This window comes from Nicotiana sylvestris, chromosome 10, assembly GCF_000393655.2.
Source record: "Nicotiana sylvestris chromosome 10, ASM39365v2, whole genome shotgun sequence".
NCBI lineage: Eukaryota > Viridiplantae > Streptophyta > Magnoliopsida > Solanales > Solanaceae > Nicotiana > Nicotiana sylvestris.
The window spans coordinates 126599554-126622373 of record NC_091066.1 but is presented as its reverse complement, the minus strand read 5'-3'; the positions used below and the strand labels follow the sequence as shown (position 1 = coordinate 126622373).

The 22820-nt window shown below is 38.0% G+C and overlaps 1 protein-coding gene across 1 annotated transcript; it reads left to right on the top strand.

The window, feature by feature from the left end:
* Positions 1–20003: 20003 nt before the first annotated feature.
* LOC104244543 (L10-interacting MYB domain-containing protein-like) lies at positions 20004–22351 on the top strand. Its single transcript, XM_070160378.1, has 3 exons — positions 20004–20087; positions 21153–21475; positions 21572–22351. The coding sequence occupies exons 2-3, from the start codon at positions 21170–21172 to the stop codon at positions 21725–21727; spliced, it is 462 nt and encodes a 153-aa protein (XP_070016479.1). The 5' UTR covers positions 20004–20087; positions 21153–21169; the 3' UTR covers positions 21728–22351.
* Positions 22352–22820: the final 469 nt, after the last annotated feature.

Here is a 22820-nt window from a genome sequence, read left to right as displayed (position 1 = left end):
ATGGGGGTAATTTGGTAAATTGCATTGCATTCGGGGGTAGATTTGTAATTGCAATAAGGTCGGAGGGGTAGTTTGGTAATTGAACATTATTTTGATTCTTTATGTTAAGCATGGGGGACAAAATATAATGGGTTGGAGTTTTTAATGTACTTGTTTAATATAATGGGGGACAAGACAAATTATAATGGGAGGGAATATTGTACTTATTTAATGTAAGCATGGGGGACAAATTGTAATGGGTTGTGGTGGAAGTATTTATTTAATGTAGGCATGGGGGACAAAGTTTAAAATAAAGAAAACATTAATAAGTGGGACAAAGCATGCCTTGGGAGAATAATTTCGGGTTGGGAATTGAAGCCTTGTCTAGCTATATATATATATATAGGGTCATTTGACTCAAAAAGGAAGGAAATTGGAGAGAAAAATTAGGACTTGAACATTAAGAGGGAAGGAGACCCGATTTGAACATTAAAAGAAAACAGATTTTTACACTTGAGAGCGGACAGACTTGAAACATTTTGAGAGTAAAAGAGAAATGCAATTTGAACTTTCACTCGAATAATTTCCGTTTGCTTTTCTCGAGTGTTATTCAAAAATCATTAAACTACTGCATCTTGTGTCGTTTGCTCTTCTGCTTTGACTGTGATTGCACTTTGGTATTGTTGGGTTTTCAATCTGTTACTGGGTTATTCTACTGGTTGTTACTGGTTTTGCGGTGTTGCTGAATCTGCTGTTGCTGTGGTATTATTGCTGCTGACTCCTACTTCTTTTCTTCTTGTACTGCCATTTCCAGGTACACATTTGTACACTCTCGGCTTGAAGCGAAATGAAATATTAATCAGGCGTTGTTCCTGTTGAATCCGAACTGTTTAGATTTGTTGTTTGAATATAATTTTCCTTTCTTTGTATAAAAATGTAGTCGATTTATTAATAAGTAATGGGGTTGCATATGTATAACATCTTCATCTAATAATGTTAGTTGAATTAATTTGTTTTTGATATTATTGTGTATCTATCTCATGTTCTAGCATTAGTAAATAATAGAATGTAGAATTAAAGCAGTTTTCCTTGTACAAACGCGATCGCAATTTTCCGTTCACATTAGTCGTAACTTAATAACTGATAAGTTACGTTTTTCAGCATGTAATTAATTAAGAAATTTTCTTTTGCTTTTAGAGACAAACTTAATAGAAGAAATGTAGTCACTGTAGGTTTATCCTTAAAATAAAATGAGACGAGCCTCGCCAAATAAATCACACATCGCTGGGGCCCTCAATAAATACATAACCATTGACTAGACTTTGGATTTGGCCGTTTAATGAACGTTCACGGCCTCTTCCTAAAATAACAATACGTTAGTCTCTTTAGGACGCGCCTTAATAAATCTTACCTTCTTAAACTCGGGTGCACATTTATGTGACCCAAATCCAAATCTCAACGGAGTCGAAATGTGTTTCTAATCACGGGTACATTGATTGTGACGTGGTTCGAGATGCGTGTCCATGACGTTGCAAATTCCTTTTAAAAATAAGAATGAGATGAGCCTCGTCGAATAAAAACACAAAATTGCGGGGGCCTCAGTAAATATTTGCTTTAAAATTGCTTAGACTTCGGGATGGACCGTTTAGCAAAATTCCACGGCCCTACCCAAAGTAAATGATACGCTAGTCGCTTTAGGCGCGCCTTTAATAATTTAATTTCCTTAAACTCGGGCGCACATTCATGTGACCCAAATACAAATCTCAACAGAGTTGAAATACGCCAACAACCACGGGTGCATTGATGTGACGTAGTTCGAGATATGTTTCCACGACGTTGCAATTCTCGTAAAATAATAACAATAAGTAAGAAAGCGGTAAAAAGATAAAATTTTGCACATAAGTTCATATTTGTATAAAATCAGATAATCAAGCCGAATATAACAGTTGAGCGACCGTGCTAGAACCACGGAACTCGGGAATGCCTAACACCTTCTCCCGGGTTAACAGAATTCCTTATCCGGATTTCTGGTATGCAGACTGTAATATAGAGTCATTCTTTTCCTCGATTCGGGATTAAAATTGGTGACTTGGGACACCCTAAATCTCCCAAGTGGAGACTCTGAAATAAATAAACAAATCCCGTTTCGATTGTCCTTTAATTGGAAAAAACTCCCCTACGCCCCTCGGGGGCGAAAAAAGGAGGTGTGATAACGAGTATCTATACATTGGTGTCTAGCATGACCGTGAGTCTTTATATTGCGGATATTCTGATCTTGTTGTATCTTTCATGCTTTAATGATGATTTCTATATGTTGTAAAAAGCAAGTGAAAGAAATTGCGATCTTTGAACTTCGAGAAGCATTGGCTCGAGTGGTAATACGAATTGTGAAAGTATATGAGATAAATGGAACCTTTTGGAGCATTGGCTCAAGTGGTAAAGTGAGTTATAAAGGAAGAAGTGAAAGAAAGATAAAGAGTTATTGAATTGTTCCCTTGCCGGGATGCATGTTGCTTTGTTGATTATCTCCCTTGCCGGGATGTTGAGATTTATTGATATTGTTCCCTTGCCGGGACTTAGCTGTTTAATTGTATTCCCTTGCCAGGATTTCTATTATTATTAGTATTTGTTTAATCCTTTGCCCCTTGTTTGTGATTGTTGTTTGGGTGAGTAAGAGCGATAAAGCACGAAGGGTAATGCCGTGCATTGTTTGCTATTGTGAGGAAAGAGTGAAAAGCACGAAGGGTGATGCTGTGTCGTACGATGTACCATTCCGTATCGATATTCATTGACTATATTGTGAGGAAAGAGAGTAAAAGCATGAAGGGTGACGACGTGCACATTATTAAGATACGATTGATTTGGTAAGGACGAGAGTAAAAGCACGAAGGGTGATGCCGTGCACGTGTTGATTTCTGATTTCCTTGTTGATATCCGAGTTATGTTGTTTCTTTCATTACCTGCTGTTATTTGATTTACTTCGAGGTATTAGATTTCCTTACCCTATTTGCCTTGTGATTGTTGTTTGGGTGAGGAAGAGCGTAAAGCACGAAGGGTGATGTGGTGTATTGTTCTGGTGAGCACGAGAGTAAGAGCACGAAGGGTGATGCCGTGAAAATTGTTGATTTCTGCTTCCTTGTTGATATTCTAGTTATGTTGTTACCTTCCTTACTTAATGCCTTTCTATTCGGAACTATATTCACCCCCACATCATGTTTCCCCTTCCTGCATTGACTGGTTATTCCTGTATCTCTTTTCGCTGTATATATATATATGTATATATATATATATATATATATATATATATGAACTACACAGGTTTATTTGGAGTCTGGTCCTAACCTCATCACTACTTCGCCGAGATTAGGCTGGACACTTACCAGCACATGGGATCGATTGTGCTGATACTACATTATGTGCTCTTTTGCATAGATCCAGGTCTTGGATAGCAGCAATAGCGCGGGAGCCATCCTTCAGTCCAGTGAGACACCGAGGTAGCTTGCAGGCGTCCGCAAGCCCAGTGCCTCCTCTATCTTTTATTTCAGTTTGTTATCTCATGTTTCCTAGACAAACAGTGTATATTTTTCTTTCAAACGGTTGTATTTAGTACTCTTAGAAGTTCGTGAGTAATGTGCTACCAGTTCTTGGGTAGAGGCATATGTTGATTTCCGCATTATTGTTCAGTTTCTTTAATTTACGTCTTCCGCATATTTATTTAATTCTGTTGTTTTCATGATATTACTGATAATTGTCAAAAGAAGAAATTTGTTAATGAAGTAGCAGTTAAGAATTGGCTTGCCTAGATCACATTAGTAGGCGCCATCACGACTCCCGAGGGTGAAAAATCCGGGTCGTGACAAGTGGTATCAGAGCTCTAGGTTACATAGGTCTCACAACTCAAGGACAAGCTCAGTAGAGTCTGAGGGATTGGTATAGAGACGTCTGTACTTATCCCCAGAGGCTATAGAGTTGTTCCTCAAATACTAATTGGATTTCTACCATGTTCTATCGCAGATGGCGAGAACACGCGCTTCCTTATCTACCGCTCAACAGCTCGAGCCCCCAATAGCAGCTTCCACTAGGGGTAGAGTTCGAGGCCGAGGCCGTGCTAGAGGCCGAGGTAGGGGCAGAGCTCAGCCCCGAGCAGCAGCACCAGTGGCGGAGCCTCAGGTTGATTTTGAGGAGGAGGTTCCGACCCCAGCAGTTCCGGTGGCCCCAGCTCAGGTCCCAGAGGGGTTCATTGCCACCCCAGTTCTTCAGGACGCTCTGGTCCGATTGGTGGGCCTCATGGAGAGTGTCACCCAAGCGGGTTTGCTTCCTGTAGCACCAGCCACATCTCAGGCTGTAGGAGGGGCTCAGACTCCTACTACGCGCACTCCAGAGCAGGTAGCTCCCCAGGTTCAAGTTCCAGCGGTTCAACCAGCTGTGGCAGTTCAGCCGGGTGTAGTAGCTTAGATCGGCAATGGAGCGGCTATGTCCGCTGATGCTTTGTGGAGGCTGGATAGGTTCACCAAGCTCTTCACTTCTACATTCAGCGGTGCATCTACTGAGGATCCCCAGGATTATCTGGATAATTGTCACGAGGTTCTTCGGAACATAGGGATCGTTGATACCAATGGAGTTGATTTTGCTACCTTTCGTCTGTATGGATATGCCAAGACTTAGTGGAGGGATTATTGCTTAGCTAGACCAGCCGGTTCGCCATCTTTGACTTGGGAGCAGTTCACAGCGTTATTTTTGGAGAAGTTTCTCCCCGTGACTCAGAGAGAGGCCTTTCGGAGGCAGTTTGAGTGCCTCCAACAGTGTTCCATGACGGTCACCCAGTATGAGACCAGGTTCATCGATCTAGCTCGCCATGATCTTGTCATACTTCCCACCGAAAGGGAGAGGGTGAGGAGGTTTATTGATGGTCTTATTCAGCCAATTTGTCTTCAGATGGCCAAAGAGGCCGGGAGTGAGATCAATTTCCAAGAGGCGACCAATGTGGCCCGCAGAGTTGAGATGGTTCTGTCATAGGGAGGTGGTCATGGGTCGGATAAGAGGCCCAGTCATTCAGGCGGATTCAGTGGTACCTCATTAGGAGGTAGAGATTTATATGGTAGAGGCCATCCTCCTAGGCCCTTTCAGTCAGCTCTCCAGGTCTCTCATGGTACTTCAGGTGGTCGTGTTTCTCAGATGTACTATTCTGATCAGCAGCCTTACAGTGCACCACCAGCTCCCATCAGTGCACCGCCGCTTCAGAGTTTTCGAGGTGGTCATTCAGTTCGACAGGGCCAGCAGTTTCAGCAGCCGAGGGCTTGTTACACTTGTGGTGATCCTGGTCACATTGCTAGGTTTTGCCCTCGAGCACCAGGTAGCTCTCAGCATTAGGGTTCTCAGGGTTCTCGTGCTATGGTACAGGCACCAGGCGTTCCACAGCCGCCCAGCCAGTTAGAGGTGGGGGTAGAGGTGCTAGAGGTGGAGGTAGAGGTCCTAGAGATGGAGCTCAGGCCAGCCAGCAGCAGGCCGTCCCAGAGAGGTAGTTCAGGGTGGTGGGGCCCAACCTCGATGTTACGCCCTTCCAGCTAGGCCCGAGGCTGAGGCTTCAGATGCAGTCATTATAGGTACCATTCTGGTTTGTGATAGAGATGCTTCAGTGCTATTTGATCCAGGGTCTACGTATTCGTATGTGTCATCTTATTTTTCACCGTTCCTGGTCATGCCTAGTGATTCATTGAGTATTCCTGTTTATGTGTCTACAACGGTGGGTGATTCTATTGTGGTCGATCGAGTTCATCATTCCTGTATTGTTGTGATTCGGGGTCTTGAGACCCGTGTTAATTTATTGCAGTTAGACATGGTCGACTTTGATGTTATATTGGGGATGGACTGGTTATCCCCGTACCACGCCATCTTGGACTGTCACGCCAAGACTGTGACCTTAGCCTTACCGGATTTGCCCCGTTTAAAGTGGAAAGGGACCCCTGGTCATTCTTCCCGCAGTGTTATCTCGTACGTGAAGGCTCGGCATATGGTCGAGAAGGGGTGTTTGGCATATTTGGCTTATGTTCGCGATTCAGTGTTGAGGTTCCCTCTATTGATTCGGTGCCCGTGGTTCGTGAGTTTCCTGATATTTCCCTTCAGACCTGCCGGGTATGCCACCCGACAGGGATATTTATTTCTGCATCGATTTGGTTCCGGGCACTCAGCCCATTTCTATTTCACCATATCGCATGGCCCCGCCAGAGTTGAAAGAGTTGAAGGAGCAGTTGCAAGACTTGTTTGAGAAGTGTTTCATTAGACCCAGTGTTTTGCCTTGGGGTGCGCCGGTGTTGTTTGTTAAGAAAAAGGATGGTTCGATGAGAATGTGCATTGATTACTGGCAGTTGAATAAGGTCACCATCAAGAATAAGTATCGACTGTCGAGGATTGATGATTTGTTCGATCAGCTTCAGGGTGCCAAGGTATTTTCAAAGATTGACTTGTGGCTACCACCAGTTGAGGATTAGGGCATTTGATGTCCCTAAGACAGCTTTCCGCACTCGGTACGGGCATTATGAGTTCTTGGTTATGTCATTCGGGTTGGCAAATACCCCGGCAGCTTTTATGGATTTGATGAACCGAGTGTTCAGGACTTATTTGGACTCATTCGTGATAGTCTTCATTGATGATATTCTGATATATTCCCGCAGCCGGAGGAGCATGAGCAGCATCTTAGAGTGGTTCTTCAGACCTTGAGGGATAGTCAGTTATATGCTAAATTCTCGAAGTGTGAGTTCTGGTTGAGTTCAGTTGCATTCCTGGGTCATATTGTGTCAGTAGAGGGTATTCAGGTTGACCCGAAGAAGATTGAAGCAGTCAAGAACTGGCCTAGACCAGCATCAACTACAGAGATTCGGAGTTTCTTGGGATTGGCAGGCTACTATCGTCGGTTCATGGAGGGGTTCTCATCTATCGCAGCCCCAATGACTAGGTTGACCTAGAAGGGTGCCTAGTTTAGATGGTCGGACGAGTGTGAGGCGAGCTTCCAGAGGCTCAAGACAGCTCTGATTACGGCACCGGTGTTAGTATTGCCCACGGGTTCAGGGCCTTACACAGTCTATTGTGATGCTTCCCGTATTGGGCCTTGTGCAGTGTTGATGCAGGATGGCAAGGTCATTGCTTATGCTTCGAGGTAGTTGAAGATTCATGAGAAGAACTATCCGGTTCATGACTTGGAGTTGGCAGCCATTGTTCACGCATTGAAGATCTGGAGGCATTATCTGTATGGCGTGGCATGTGAGGTGTTCACTGATTACAAGAGTCTTCAGTATTTGTTTAAGCAAAAGGAGTTGAATTTGAGGCAGAGGAGGTGGTTGGAGTTGTTGAAGGATTATGACATCACTATCTTATATCACCCGGGAAAGGCCAATGTGGTGGCCGATGCTTTGAGTAGAAAGTCAGCCAGTATGGGCAGTCTTGCTTATATCCCAGTCGGTGAGAGGCCGCTTGCTTTGGATGTTCATGTCTTAGCCAATCGATTCATGAGGTTGGATATTTCTGAGCCTAGTCGGGTATTAGCTTGCACGGTCGCTCGTTCTTTGTTATTGGAGCATATCCGTGATCGCCAATTTGATGATCCTCATTTGTGTGTCCTTTGAGACACGGTGCAGCGTGGAGGTGCCAGGAAGGTTACCTTAGATGTTGATGGAGTTTTGAGATTGCAGGGTCGAGTTTTTGTGCCTAATGTGGATGGGCTTCGAGAGTTGATTTTAGAGGAGCCCCATAGTTCCCGGTACTCTATTCATCCGGGCGACGCGAAGATGTATCAGGATTTGCGGCAGCATTATTGGTGGCGTAGAATGAAGAAGGATATTATGGCATATGTGGCACAGTGTTTGAATTCTTAGCAGGTTAAGTACTAGCATCAGAGGCCTGGTGGATTGTTTCAGAGGATTGAGCTTCCCGAGTGGAAGTGGTAGCGGATCACTATGGACTTCGTTACTGGACTTCCGCTGACTCGAAAGAAGTTCGACGCAGTTTAGGTCATTGTTGATAGGCTGACCAAGTCAGTGCATTTTATTCTTATGGCAGTCTCCTATTCATCCAAGAAGTTAGCTGAGATCTATATCCGGGAGATTGTTCGCCTTCATGGTGTGCCGGTATCTATCATTTCGGACCGAGGTACGCAGTTTACCTCGCGTTTCTGGAGAGCAGTTCAGCGAGAGTTAGGCACCCAGGTTGAATTGAGTACAACATTTCACCCTCAGACGGACGGGCAGTCCGAGCGGACTATTTACATATTAGAGGATATGCTCCGAGCTTGTGTCATTGACTTTGGAGGTTTGTGGGATCAGTTTTTGCTTTTAGCGGAGTTTGACTATAACAACAGTTACCAATCGAGTATCCAGATGGCTCCTTATGAGGCTTTATATGGTAGGAGGTGTCGATCTCCAGTTGGATGGTTTGAACCGGGAGAGTCTCGGTTGTTGGGTACGGATCTGGTTCAGGAGGCCTTGGACAAGGTCAGGATCATTCAGGATAGACTACGTACAGCCCAGTCCAGGCAAAAGAGCTATGCAGATTGCAATGTTCGAGATGTGACTTTTATGGTTGGTGAGCGGGTACTGCTCTGAGTGTCGCCTATGAAGGGCGTGATGAGATTCGGGAAGAAGGGCAAGCCTAGCCCTAGGTTCATTGGTCTATTTGAGATTCTTGATCGAGTGGGAGAGATGGCTTATAGAATTGCATTTCCGCCTAGCTTATCAGTCGTGCATCCAGTATTTCATGTGTCCATGCTTCGGAAGTATCACGGCGATCCATCCCACATGTTAGATTTTAGTACTGTCCAGTTGGACAAGGCCTTGTCTTATGAGGAGGAGTCGGTGGCTATTCTAGACCGGCAAGTCCGTCAGTTGAGATCGAAGAGTTTTCCTTCGGTTCGTGTTCAGTGGAGAGGTCAGCCTCTTGAGGCATCGACCTGGGAGTCCGAGTTCGATATGCGGAGCCGTTATCGTCATTTATTCCCCGACTCAGGTACTTCCTTCTTCTGTCCGTTCGAGGATGAACGGTTGTTTTAGAGGTGGAGAATGTAACGACCCAAAGGGTCATCACCTATTTTCTTACCCGTTTATGTGCTTTTGAGGCCTTGAAAACCTCATTTAGAGTCGCCTCAATTCGCGTGCGCAGTCCGGGCGCGTAGCCGAAAAGCTTAAATATGAAATTCTGTGGAAAACGTTAAGTCTTGACTTTAAAATGAATAAATTTGACTTTGGTCAATATTTTGGGTAAACGGACCCGGATCCCTGATTTGACGTTCCCGGAAGGTCCGTAGGAAAATATGGGACTCGAGCGTGCGCCCGGAATCGGAATCCGAGGTCCCTAGCCCGAGAAATGAATTTTTAAGTGAAATTGTTTTTAGAAATTATTTAAGGAAATTTGAAGTGAAAACTGATTAGAAAGCAATGGTATCGGGCTCGTATTTTGGTTCTGGTGCCCGGTACAGGTCTTATATATGACTTGAGTCATTCTTGTGAAATTTGGTTAAAAACGGACGTCGTTTTATGCGATCCGGACCTTAATTGGGAAATGTGATGTTTAAAAGAGTTTTGAGAAATTTCATTGATCTCGATGTTTAATTCGATGTTCGTGATGTTATTTTGGTAATTTGATGACACGAATGTGTTCGTAGGATGTTTTTGAGGTTGTTTGTATACTTGGGTTGGAGTTTCGAGGGCTCGGGTGAGTTCGAGTAGGTTTCGGGATGCCTTAGGCTTAGAAAGTCAGATGTTGTAGGTTCGGGAAGTTGCAGGCCTCTGAACCCTTTAGTGCGGTCCGCGAGAAATCGCGTGCGACCGCGGAGGGGCCAGCGCGGCCGCGGTCGCCTTTGTGCGGTCCGCACAGGGTGCTGAACTGCAGGTCTTCAGGGAGGCCTGTGCGGCCGCAGTCCATTTAATGCGGTCCGCGGTGGAGCTCCACGGCCGCAGTCCTTTTTATGCGGTCCGCGGTGAGGGTCTGAGAGGGGTATAAATAGACGGGATTTTCAGTTATTTTTCACTTTTCAAAACCCCAAAAATATAAGAGGCGATTTTTCAAACAACCTTTCTTCTCCAAATCAATTATAAGTCATTTTTAACTAGTTTTCTTCAATCATTAACATCTTTTAACATGGTTTCAACTTAAAATCAAAGATTTTCATGGGGGAAATTGGATGTTTTGGGTAGAACCTAGGTTTTCCAAAAATTGGGGATTTAGACCTCAATTTGAGGTCCGATTTCAAAACAAATTATACATTTGGATTCGTGGGGGAATGTGTAGTCGGGTTTTGGTCCTCGGGTTTCGACCACATGGGCCCGGGGTGATTTTTGACTTTTTTGGTAAAACTTTGGGAAAACTCATTTTCATGCATTGGGGTTGATTCATTTAGCGCTTATTAATGTAATTAAGTAACGTGTGACTAGATACGAGCGGATTTGTGGTGGAATCAAGGGGGTAAAGCTATAATTGAGGCTTGAGTGTTGTTCAAAGCTTCGAGGTAAGTGTTTGGTCTAACCTTAGCTTGAGGGATTAGGAGTTGAGTCTTATTTGCTACGTGCTAATTGTCGAGTACGACGTATAGGCATGGTGACGAGTATCTATACGTTGGTGTCTAGCATGACCGTGAGTCTTTATATTGCAGATATTCTGATCTTGTTGTATCTTTCATGCCTTAATGATGATTTCTATATGTTGTAAAAAGCATGTGAAAGAAATTGCGATCTTTGAACTTCGAGAAGCATTGGCTCGAGTGGTAATACGAATTGTGAAAGTATATGAGATAAATGGAACCCTTTGGAGCATTGGCTCAAGTGGTAAAGTGAGTTATAAAGTAAGAAGTGAAAGAAAGAGAAAGAGTTATTGAATTGTTCCCTTGCCGGGATGCCTGTTGCTTTGTTGATTATCTCCCTTGCCAGGATGTTGAGATTTATTGATATTGTTCCCTCGCCGGGACTTAGCTGTTTAATTGTATTCCCTTGCCGGGATTTCTATTATTATTACTATTATTTGTTTAATCCCTTGCCCCTTGTTTGTGATTGTTGTTTGGGTGAGGAAGAGCGATAAATCACGAAGGGTGATGCCGTGCATTGTTTGCTATTGTGAGGAAAGAGTGAAAAGCACGAGGGGTGATGTTGTGTCGTACGATGTACCATTCTGTACCGATATTCATTGACTATATTGTGAGGAAAGAGAGTAAAAGTACGAAGGGTGATGTCGTGCACATTATTAAGATACGATTGATTTGGTAAGGACGAGAGTAAAAGTACGAAGGGTGATGCCGTGCACGTGTTGATTTCTGATTTCCTTGTTGATATCCGAGTTATGTTGTTTCTTTCATTACCTGCTGTTATTTGATTTACTTCGAGGTATTAGATTTCCTTACCCTATTTGCCTTGTGATTGTTGTTTGGGTGAGGAAGAGCGTAAAGCACGAAGGGTGATGTCGTGTATTGTTTTGGTGAGAACGAGAGTAAGAGCACGAAGGGTGATACCGTGAAAATTGTTGATTTCTGCTTCCTTGTTGATATTCTAGTTATGTTGTTTCCTTCCTTACTTGATACCTTTCTATTCGGAACTATATTCACCTCCACAACATGTTTCCCCTTCCCACATTGACTTGTTATTCATGTATCTCTTTTCCACTATATATATATATATATGAACTGCACAGGTTTATTTGGAGTCTGGTCCTAGCCTCGTCACTACTTCGCCGAAATTAGGCTGGACACTTACCAGCACATGGAGTCGGTTGTGTTGATACTACACTCTGTGCTCTTTTGCACAGATCTAGGTCTTAGATAGCAGTAGTAGCGCAGGAGCTAGCCTTCAGTCCAGTGAGACACCGAGGTAGCTTGCAAGCGTCCGCAGGCCCGGCGTCTCCTCTATCTTTTATTTCAGTCTGTTATCTTATGTTTCCGAGACAAATAGTTTATATTTTTCTTTCAAACGGTTGTATTTAATACTCTTAGAAGTTCGTGAGTAATGTGACACCAGTTCTTTGGTAGAGGCATATGTTGATTTCCTCATTATTGTTAAGTTTCTTTAATTTACGTCTCCCGCATATTTATTTAATTCCATTGTTTTCATGATATTACTGATAATTGTCAAAAGAAGAAATTTGTTAATGAAGTAGCAGTTAAGAATTGGCTTGCCTAGCTCACATTAGTAGGCGTCATCACGACTCCCGAGGGTGGAAAATTCGGGTCGTGACACTATCAAAGTTCATCATCATTATTCAAAAACTTACACCATAACACCATTCACCAAAAAAAATAAAAAATTGGGCAAATATCTATAATAGAGGCTCTCTATATACCATTCAGACATACCAACAGATATTTACCACGCGTGCAAGAGAACAATAACACTCCAAAGGAATGAAAAGACTCCACTCGATCACTTTTCACCTGGAACAAATTAACAAGAATTATCCGCGAACTGAGAAAAAAATAATAGGCAGATGTAATATAGAACTAGTTTCTCAGCTAGAAGTTAACTGTAAAATCAAGAGAAGAAGAGACTTGATATCAAGATACTTCCTAGGATTCTTAACACAAAACCACATTAGCATCACTACTACATATATAGGGAATAGATTGCGTAGAGAGCTCCACAGGGGGAAGAAGAATCTCATAGCTATACGAAATTTGATCGAGACAGGTCCATGAAGCATATTAGGCTATGTCACTCATTGACCATCTGTATATTATAGGTACTCAGACCAGCCGAGGCATATGGTTGCGGGTGCAGTCAGAATTATGCTCACTAATTAGCAACAACAGTAAAATTTAAGCCTGTAAAAATTGATACCACTTGAAAAAAGCGGGACAGATAGGTAAGACCTTTTGATTCAACTGGTGGAGCAATGGAATTTGGTAATCTGCTAGAAGACGCAATGCTGGTACTGAATTATTATACTCAATTGCAAGACAATTTGTTACCTGTTTTACAGTATTCACTAATAATCATAGGAGACAATAACAAAGGATTATCCCACTCGAATAATATACTCTACCCTCCATTAGGAGAGTCCAATTGACAAGCGTCCAGGCTCAAGCCAAAGGACCTGATATGAGAACTCAGGCATGGCCAAGGAGGACAATTACTCAGCCCTTTCTTGGCCCTAAGGCCTGATAGGTTCCATGAAACAGAAGACTTGACAACCCCCCCCCCCCCAAAAAAAAAAAAAAAAAAAACCCCTCAATGCTGCTCTGGCCACCTCAAGTCTGTCTCATGAATGAAGATTTTAGGGAAATCAAATAGATAGATCTAATCAAATACTCTTTTATGACACGAATCTCAAGTAAAAGCAGTCAACAGCATTATAAATCACAATGCGTAAGAATTATTTGAGGTGAATAAACAGTATGTACCTCTTCCTCTTCCATGAAAAAGCCAAAAAAAGGAACCATTTCCCAATTTAAGAACCATAAAGCTATTTGACAAAGGTAGGAAAATACATTTCGGGAACCTAATAATCAGAAAGATGTGGCTTGTAGATCTGCTCATATTGACAGGTCCAGGAAAATAAGAGTTGACAGAAAATTCCAAGCATATGCAATGCCAGAGTGCAACAAGCAACTCTACATGAGAACCCAAGATTCTTGACATTTGGTATGACATAACACTAAGTTCACAAAAAAACTGTTATTACTTAAATAGACAAGTTAAAGATTCATTCAAAAAATAACATATAAGGCGGCATTTCTGGTGCGCCAAGAACCAGAATTTGCAGTCTAGTCATGGTCAACTGACTCGTGGAAGCTAGGCATAATAATGGTAAGGGATCTTGGACAATCTGACAATTTCTTAGCCAATCGTCGTGAATATATGGACATACAGTTCTCTTTACCCAACCAGCATTTCCTTCTCCGTGATATGATAACAAACTTCTCCGAGACGATTGCATTCTTTAGCAAACATTCTAAAAATTTGAAAACCCTATCATAGCGCTTCAAACATACCCCTGTTGAGGAGACAACATTAACTTTCTTGAGATTGGGAAATGCATAGTTTGAAATCCAACTCTCCAAACTGATAAGATCTCCTTGGCCCAAATACCCTAGCACAAAGGGGCAGCGGCAGGAACAATAAAACTGGAAACAGAATATGAGTAATCTGGATCAATTAAAGGTCCAAAGCCTAATGGGACTCGCATTTAAAAGTGAAAACATGACAATTTCATGGTTAAGTGTGGTGATTCAGAACAATTTTCAGTCAGGAGAGGAGCTAGGGGGGCACGTAAAACATCAAAAAATAAATGAGTGCAACAAGAGCAAAAGTTATAGGAAGACACGTTCATAGATTCCAATTATATGTTGATTGTCTCCACGTTAGGAGAGGCCTGCAAAAGGCTAGCTACCCCACACAAATTATCCTATGTTATATGCAACTCTAGCATTAAACATTTGCATTTCAATTATGGAAGCGCCACTCCTTTGAGCTGCAACACGAGCATGACCTACTGCAATAATCACAATGAAACTAGTAAAGATTAAAGAAAGAAAAAACAAGAAAATAAAAGTAATTCGCACCACTAATATATTGCTATGACAAATGTAATTGTCTAAAGACTTTAGCAACAACAAAATTTCCATAAATATTTACAGTTGCAGAAAGTTTCTCATTAGATTTGAGGGCTCTTCTCTTACTGAGGTACATATCCTGTAACTATTCGCTAAAAATAAACAATAGTGCAAATGAGGCATTTTTACTCAAAAAACAAACCTCCACGAACGCAGCTTCTATTGTTAGCTCAGTTGCACGAGTCAAGTTTTGAAGATAATCTTGGACCCTGAACTTGACGATAATCATGACAACTCTCTTCTTCAGCAACACCAACCCAGGAGTCTGCCACACAAATAATAGCAAAGGTAACCGTAGTGTTGACCATGGAGGATAAATTTACTTGCCAACACTTGAGATCATCAAAGATATCCTGAAATCTCCAAATGCTGAAGATAAAGCGCAAAAAATCCCCATTAATGATCACCTCCCTTATCCAATAGCAAATAGTTCTACAGCTTTAGCTTCTTTAAATTCGAAGGTCTAATTTTCCGCTTACGGAAACCATTAACAAAAAGCAATTCCGAAGTTCCCAAAGCAGGAAAACCCGACAGTAAGTTCGCAACAGTTTCATCATCTAACCCTACTGAGAAAAGTGTCAAAGTTCTCAGAGCCTTCCACGTAATAACAAGCAAGTGCTCTACCTAATGCACAATGCCCCAAATTCAAATTTATCAATGACGAGCAAGTGCATATGCATTTGAAGTAATTTGTAAATGCCATCACTACTTGAATACAATAACATCTTCCACTTTGTTATCCACAGCAATATTAAGCCATCGGCTGATTTTGAAATCATATCTACGCAAGTCAACATCGAGATAAAATATTTTAATTTTTGAAAAAGTGCGATAAATGCATAGTCCACAAAGGATATGAAGTTTTTAAGGTTCAAATCATATGGGAAACAGAAATATAAGCAATCAACTGAAGTTCAGAGATACTGACACCGTTCTGAGACGAGACGAGTTATGAAAGCATCCTTCGTCGGCAAAAGAGATAGAACTTGAACGAGGACTATGTCCGGTAAATTACTAATTCAGTCTAGGGTTCCCGTGATTCTCTCGGTTCGTTTCTCCGCCGATTGATTTCTCACACTACTTGAACCGGCATAGACGCTGAAATCGCCGGAAGCCATGATCTCCGGTGACGCTGCTGCGTTTTCCGGTGCTTTTGTTTTTCCCCTTTTTCCCAGCTTTGAATTTTCTTCTTAATATTTCTTCTAATTCCCGCCTTTTTTTTCTTCCCCATTATACATTCCTTAAATTCCGGCTGTTTTTTTTTCCAGTAATATACTACTCCTATTTCTTTTAAACTAGCTTTAGGTTACATGAAGTGTTTATCGCGTCAACCAATTAAAATTTATGTGAAAGAATAAGTTATGTAAAATTATAATGGATATTAAAATAGATGCAAACATTTGTTTATTAAATTAATGCGATAGTTAGAGTTACAATAATTGGACCTACAACGATAAATAATTTGATTAAGTTTGTTATGATGCATTTACTAAAATGCCAAATATTTTAGCAAAGAATATTAAAAGTAAATATGCATGTATATTATTGTGGGAAAAAATACATGTAAATTACTAAAAAAATATTAATCATAGGAGTAAAATATTGTACATACATTTAATGTTAGATAAAAAACTATAGTAACAATATTTTGGAGAGTAAAGTTTTAGGTCAAATATGTGAAAGAAAATTTATTGACGATGTAGTTCTAAATATTAGGAGTTTCTATATAGTTAAAATACGCAAAAAATAAGTTTTAATAATTAAAATTTTATTTGATTTTAAAATTTTAGATAATAGAATTAATTAAATTATAGCTTTGACTAATATGAAAGCTATTTTAAAGGATAAAAAATGCAAATAAAATTTTGCTAAGGAGCTTCTTACTTTTAATATAGTATCAATAGATAGAAAGTACGCGTTGCATCTTATTGTACGTTCGCTGGGTGTTACCTCGTATTAATGAGAATAATTTTTTAAAAATAACATAAATATTATTCAAAATATGTGTTTACCTTATAATATAAGAATTAACAAAAAATTATAAGTTTTAAATGATAATTGTGTTAATCATGTTTAGAAATTTGATCTATTCTAGTAGTTTTTCCTTTAGTTTGTTCTAATACTTGCTTTATTATATAAAAATATCAAAGGAATAACATTTGATTGAAAGGTGAAACTATATTTTGTGTCTACCCGCTTTGAAAGTTTTAAAACTATAATAATTAAGACTCTTGAACCTAAAATTGATGTTCGAAGATAAAAGTATGATTTCAAGGCATATGGCCTACGTGCCTTGGAACTTGGAAGTCCTAATTTGAATTTGTAATATATGAATTTTAAGCTTCTAAATCTAAAAATGTGATTTTCTTTTACAAATAAGGTATAGTACATAATCAGAATAGAAAAAAATTGAATACATAAATTTAATTAATTTTGACGTCCTAAATATTTAAGAAATAATTAAAGTCCTAAATATTCAAAAAAATAATTAAATAACTATTTTGTTCAGTGCAAATTTTTTGACACTTTCTAAAGTAAAATTGTGTAAGTTTCGATGATAAAAATAGTAGAATAGTAAAGCTTCTTTAATAGAAGCATTATATATATAATTGAAACAGGAAAAGATTTATGTAAGGTAAAATTATATATAGTTAAAATAAATAAAGATTTTTTTAAAAAATAGAGACTCCTAAAACAAAAAGGAGTTCAAAGTGCTTATTGTTTACCTAATAACTTATAAAAAATTAATCTAAAATGAGTACAAAGTGATCGAAACTTTCCTAGTATAAAATGAAAGTGCTTGAAATTTAATTGAGCCAAAATTTTATTTAAAAAGCCTCCTAAAACTAAAAGGAGTTACAAAGTGGTCACTTTCCTAGGATAAATCGTGTTTAAAATTTAATACTACTAAATTTAAGTGGAGGTAGAAAGTGAAAAACCATCATAAGTCTAAAATTAAATGAAATTTGAAAGTGATGACAATTTTATTAAAAGATCATCTTAAACATATAAGTGGTACAAAGTTTTCGAAATTTTCCTAGTGGTAATTGAAAGTTCATAAAATTTAATACCACTAAATCTACATGGATTTGAAAAGGCACGACTTGTAGATCTAAAAGGAATAGAAAAATTAAAATCCTAAATAGTAGGAGAATAATTAAATGAGTATTCATAAATATTAGGAAATCTATTAAACAAAATATTTTTAATTATTAGAGAAATAATTAAATGACTGTTTTATCTAGTGTGAACTTTATATTTAGAGGGTAAAAAAGACGAATGACATTTCGTTTAGGGCCTTCGTGCTTTTTAGTTCCAATAAATAAATTATTTTTAAAATTTTCATAAGGTAAAATCTTAATTGATTTTAGAGTATTAAATATTAGGACTTCCTACGTAGTTCAAATAAAAAAATTATAACTAAAATTTTAGTGAATTGCAAAATCTTAAACTTTTAAGAAAAAAAATTTAATACAGTTTTGTCCAATATAAGAACTATTAAAAGCAACTAAAAACGGAGAAAAAAGGTCCAATAAGAGCACAAAAAAATAGTAAAAGAAATAACTTGACTAAAGGTTAAAGCATACAGTCTAATACAAAAAGGATTCTATTCAACCAAGCTTTACAATCCAGAACATCAAAATAAGATGTATTGGTTAAATATGTGCATGCAAAATTCAACTACTAATACAAATAGATGAATGCAAAATTCAACTGCTAATAAAAAAATTGGTCAAAGAAAGAAAACCTAAAACCCTTAATTTTGTAGTTGTTGCTCCAACAAGGCAAATTATGATGATGAAAAGATGAAATTGTAATTTCTTTTATAGAATTACAGGCGTATATAAAATTGGATGAAAATTTTATTAAAAAAAGGCTCTTATAAGTTTTCAAAGAGCTCGTCTTCATCTAATATAGTTATAAAAAATTCAGTGTCAAAAATTTATATCAAAATTTTCCTAGTGTGTGCATGAATTAGTCAAAATTTAAGAACTTTTCAAGTGTGAAATTTTAATACTCCTAAATTTAAATATAGTTGAAAGTATCAAAAATTTCCTAGTATGTGAATTAGTTAAAATTTTATTAACTAAAGAAAAACTGAAACCTTCCTATTGTGTGTAAATTGGACAAATTCTTATTAATTAAAAAAGATCCTCCTAAATTAGAAAGAAAAATTTAATAATACTCCTAAATATAGAGTTGGACGAAAACTTCTGATTGTGTAGAGAACGAAAATGTTTCCTAGTATGTGTGTCAATATTATTATAAGTATTATTGGAATAGTAATTAAATTACTATTCCTAAATAGTAGGGAATTAATTAAATGACTATTTTTAAATATTAGGGAAATAATTAAATGATTATTTTGTCTAATGTGAATTCTATTTTAAAAAGGGTAAAAAAGGCGAACGATATTTCGCTAAGGGCCTTCGTGCTTTTAATATAGTACTAGTCTCTACGTTCATGCGATGCACGAATATTATTTGTCAAATATTATAACGCATACCAAAAATAAAAATAAAAACTTTTAATTGCATATATACTATAAAATTAATCATGGATATGGACGAATTTTAATAACTAGTTCCTTAAAATATTTTTTTTATAGAATATAACATATAGTCTAATAAACTCATTAACCTTATAAAAAAAGTTTATTATACTCATCAATAAAGTTTTGACGCAATCACAGGACAAAGCGAAACTATTTGGAATCATATAGTTAGAGATTAAAGTTGTAAAATCACGTTAAGAATACAGAAATACCTTCTTCTTTTATTATGCAAAAATTACTTTAGTTCAGTCTTAATGATTCATGTTATGGAAATTCTTCTTCTTATTTTAAGATTCATTAATGACAATGTCTAGATTTATTAATTGTAATACGTCTCCAATGTTAAAATTGATTTACTATTTAGAAACAAATCTCATTAACAACTACCTTAAAATAAGCAGTTTAATGCAATCTAACTTATTTATTGTACCACATCAGTTTCCGAAAGCAGTTCTTATTTTGACTTTTTTTCTTCGCTTGTTTGATACTATAAGATATGGAATTGATTAAGACTTAAGAGCCTATTTGGAATTTCCTTCAATAAAAGAACTTTAACCCGAAAAGAATTGAAATTCTTAGTCAATTCGTTCAAAGTTATGTGATTTCCATCTTTGAAAGGTTAGAAAGATGAGAATACACGTTTTATTCTGGTCCGAGAGAATATGAGCTTGTTTGGATGGGCTTAAAAGCTGGTCAAGCTGACCAGCTTTTAAGCACTTTTTAACTTCTGGAAGTGTTTGACAACTAAAAAAAGTTAAAATCTGCTTAAAAAATCCAAAACATTGGTTTGACCAAGGATATTACTTTTGTATCCCTTATAATATTTCTTATTCCCGAAATTACCCCTCATTAGAAAACCTAAAAATATACGGTCTCTTTCTTTTCTCTGTTGTTGACAGCGCCTCTGATTTCTTCTTCCTCTTCTTCCATAACTCTCCCCAACTTCAGCTCCAATTTGAAAGCCTCTTCAGCCCAGTAAGTTATCTTCCTGTTGTACTTCTTATTTGGTTCCAGTTCTGCTGAACGATATAGTTTATTTTTCTGATTCAATTAAAAACAAATGAAAGGAAAATGATAGTTTATATGGTTTCCTAGTGTTTAGTCCTTGTTTTCCTCTCAATGATATAGTTTAGTTTCCTAATCACGGATCAAATAGAAAGAAAACCTAGTGCCCCTGTATTTTTATTCTTATTATCCCCTTTATTGTGAGTTGTTATCATGATTTCTATTTCCTAGTATGCAAACTATAATACCAGCAATCCATTTGGGCTTAACCAGAATTATGTTTTGTTGCTCTAGTTTTACGGTATAAGCCTGCATTCATATATTTGATGTGCCTACATGACCATGAAGATGCATACATTCCCAAGTTATGGAATATTCGCTAAAGCTTGGTACTGCCAAGTTGCTGTTAATTTTTCCATTTGTCCTCACTTTTTCAGTACTTAGCATATGTAGTTTCTTGGTTGTTCTTTTTGAGCAGAAGATGTTCATTAGGCAGTGCGATCTGCATCTTGGGCAGTGTATTTCTAACTAATGGGACTTATGTCGTATGCTTGATTGCTAGTTCACTTAGCTTTTACTGAATAAGTGTCCTGTGGTCTCTTGTGATTCTGAAGATTTCTAAGAAATAATTTTTAACAACTTGCGCTTTGTCGGCCTCAAACTGCTCGTCCTCTTTGTCAGTCTTAAAATCGGCAAAGAGACGAAGTAGTTTGCTTCCATTAGCATTAAAGATGCTAACAATATCTGGAGGCTTATTGTGATTTGCGACAAATAGCTTGAAGACATGAAACGCTTCTATTTGGATACTTTTGCTTGACTCCCTAAGTAGATTACCGCAAGAGGCAGAATTTGCTTCTCTCTGGGCATTAACAATATAATTTTTTGTTGCAATGGAATGGATGAAGACACTGTTAATTCAATGGCATTAACAATATAATATTTTTTGTACTGGAATAAGCTGTCAAACACAAGGCTCTTTCAGGTTCTCTTTATGCAACTTCAGTCTTAGCTTCTTGGTTGTTTTGATTTCTTCAGATTATTTACATTCAATCATGCCAAACAATGCTAAGTGGGACGATGATACACATATTATATTTCTTGAGTTGTATGAGCAAGAGGTTAGAAAAAGAAATAGACCAAACACTTACTTAAATAAAGATGGTTGGAAAAGTATTGTTGATGAGTTCTGTAAGAAGACGGGGAAAGACTATGATAAAAAAATGAAAAATTATTGGGACTACATGAAAGACGAATGGACACTTTTTAAACAGTTGATGAGAGGGGAGACAGGTTTAGGATGGGATGCCACAAAAAATACGATTATGGCAGATGATGATTGGTGGGAGCGAACAATTAAGGTACATTTCTCACATTATTATATGTGTAATTCTTATTTTTGTCATTATTAATTCTATCAGTTTGATTAAAGTAGTTTTTATTTTCTCTTTTTACAGGAGAATGCAAAATATAAGAAATTTAGGAACAAAGATCTTTCGCTCATATGGTTTCGCTACGATGCATTGTTTGCTGATGTTATTGCCACAGGAGAAAGAGCACGTGCAGCAAATCAAGAACCGGCATTGGACTTAATCTCGATGAAGAAGGGATAAATGTTATTGATGATTGTGACAAAGAACACTTTACTTATATTAATGATGAAATGAGCGATGAAAGTGATGATTTACAGAATATAAATTCTATTATGTTTCCAGAGTCATCACTAAAAAGACAAAAACCAACTGATAGTGTTAGCACCAGTAGTCAAGTAAGAAAGAGTAAGAAAAAAACAGCTGCAACATTAATAAAAGAGGATATACACTCTCTCATAGACTTTATGTCTAGCAAAAGCACTGCTACATCTCCTGCAATTGATGAGACATCCATCGAGAAGTGTATTGGCATGTTGGGACAAATTACTGATATTCTAGCTGGGAGTGGAATTTACAGTTTTACTATGAATATACTCCGCAAAAAAATAACCCACAGTTATTTTTGGGGATGCCTACTGATGAAGCTCGCAAGTCTTGGTTGGAGTTTAACTACCAGTTATACCTTAAGAAAAATGGATAATGTATCGTTGTGGTTGAGTCTTTCTATTATTCCGTGTTCGAATATTGTGATTATATGTGTAAACTTTATTATGATTTTATGTGTAAACTTTATATATTGCTTCTTGCTTAGATGTTGTGATTGTATCACTAAACTTTTATTAAATTAAAGATTTTGTTTGTTAAGCTTACTATTGTTAAGCTTCAGGTAACATTTATTTTAAATGTTAAGCTTCAGTTAACTGACTATTGGAGCGTATGAATTTGTATAGCTTTTAGTTAGCTTCAATATCCTCCAGTTCTTTTTAAATTCCACAACTGACCATTGGAATGAATTTGTAAAGCTTTCAGTTAACTCCTCTTTACTTATGTTTTCATTTTCAGTTAAATAGAGAGTTCAAACTCTAATGACATAGTAGATCTTTATCCAAATTATTCGTCAGATGATGAAGATGAAGAAGAACTGGAGGAAATACAGAGGGAGCAAGATGGAAAGGAATGGACTGCTTTATGTCAAATAGCAGGTAAATTGATATTAATGTATTACCAAAAATACCTATGCAAGGAACCTTGTCGTACATCTAGACTCGTTGTTATAAAAAAATTCGATTGAGGAAGTCGTTTTTGTTGATCTATCGAATGACTTAAATGAAAA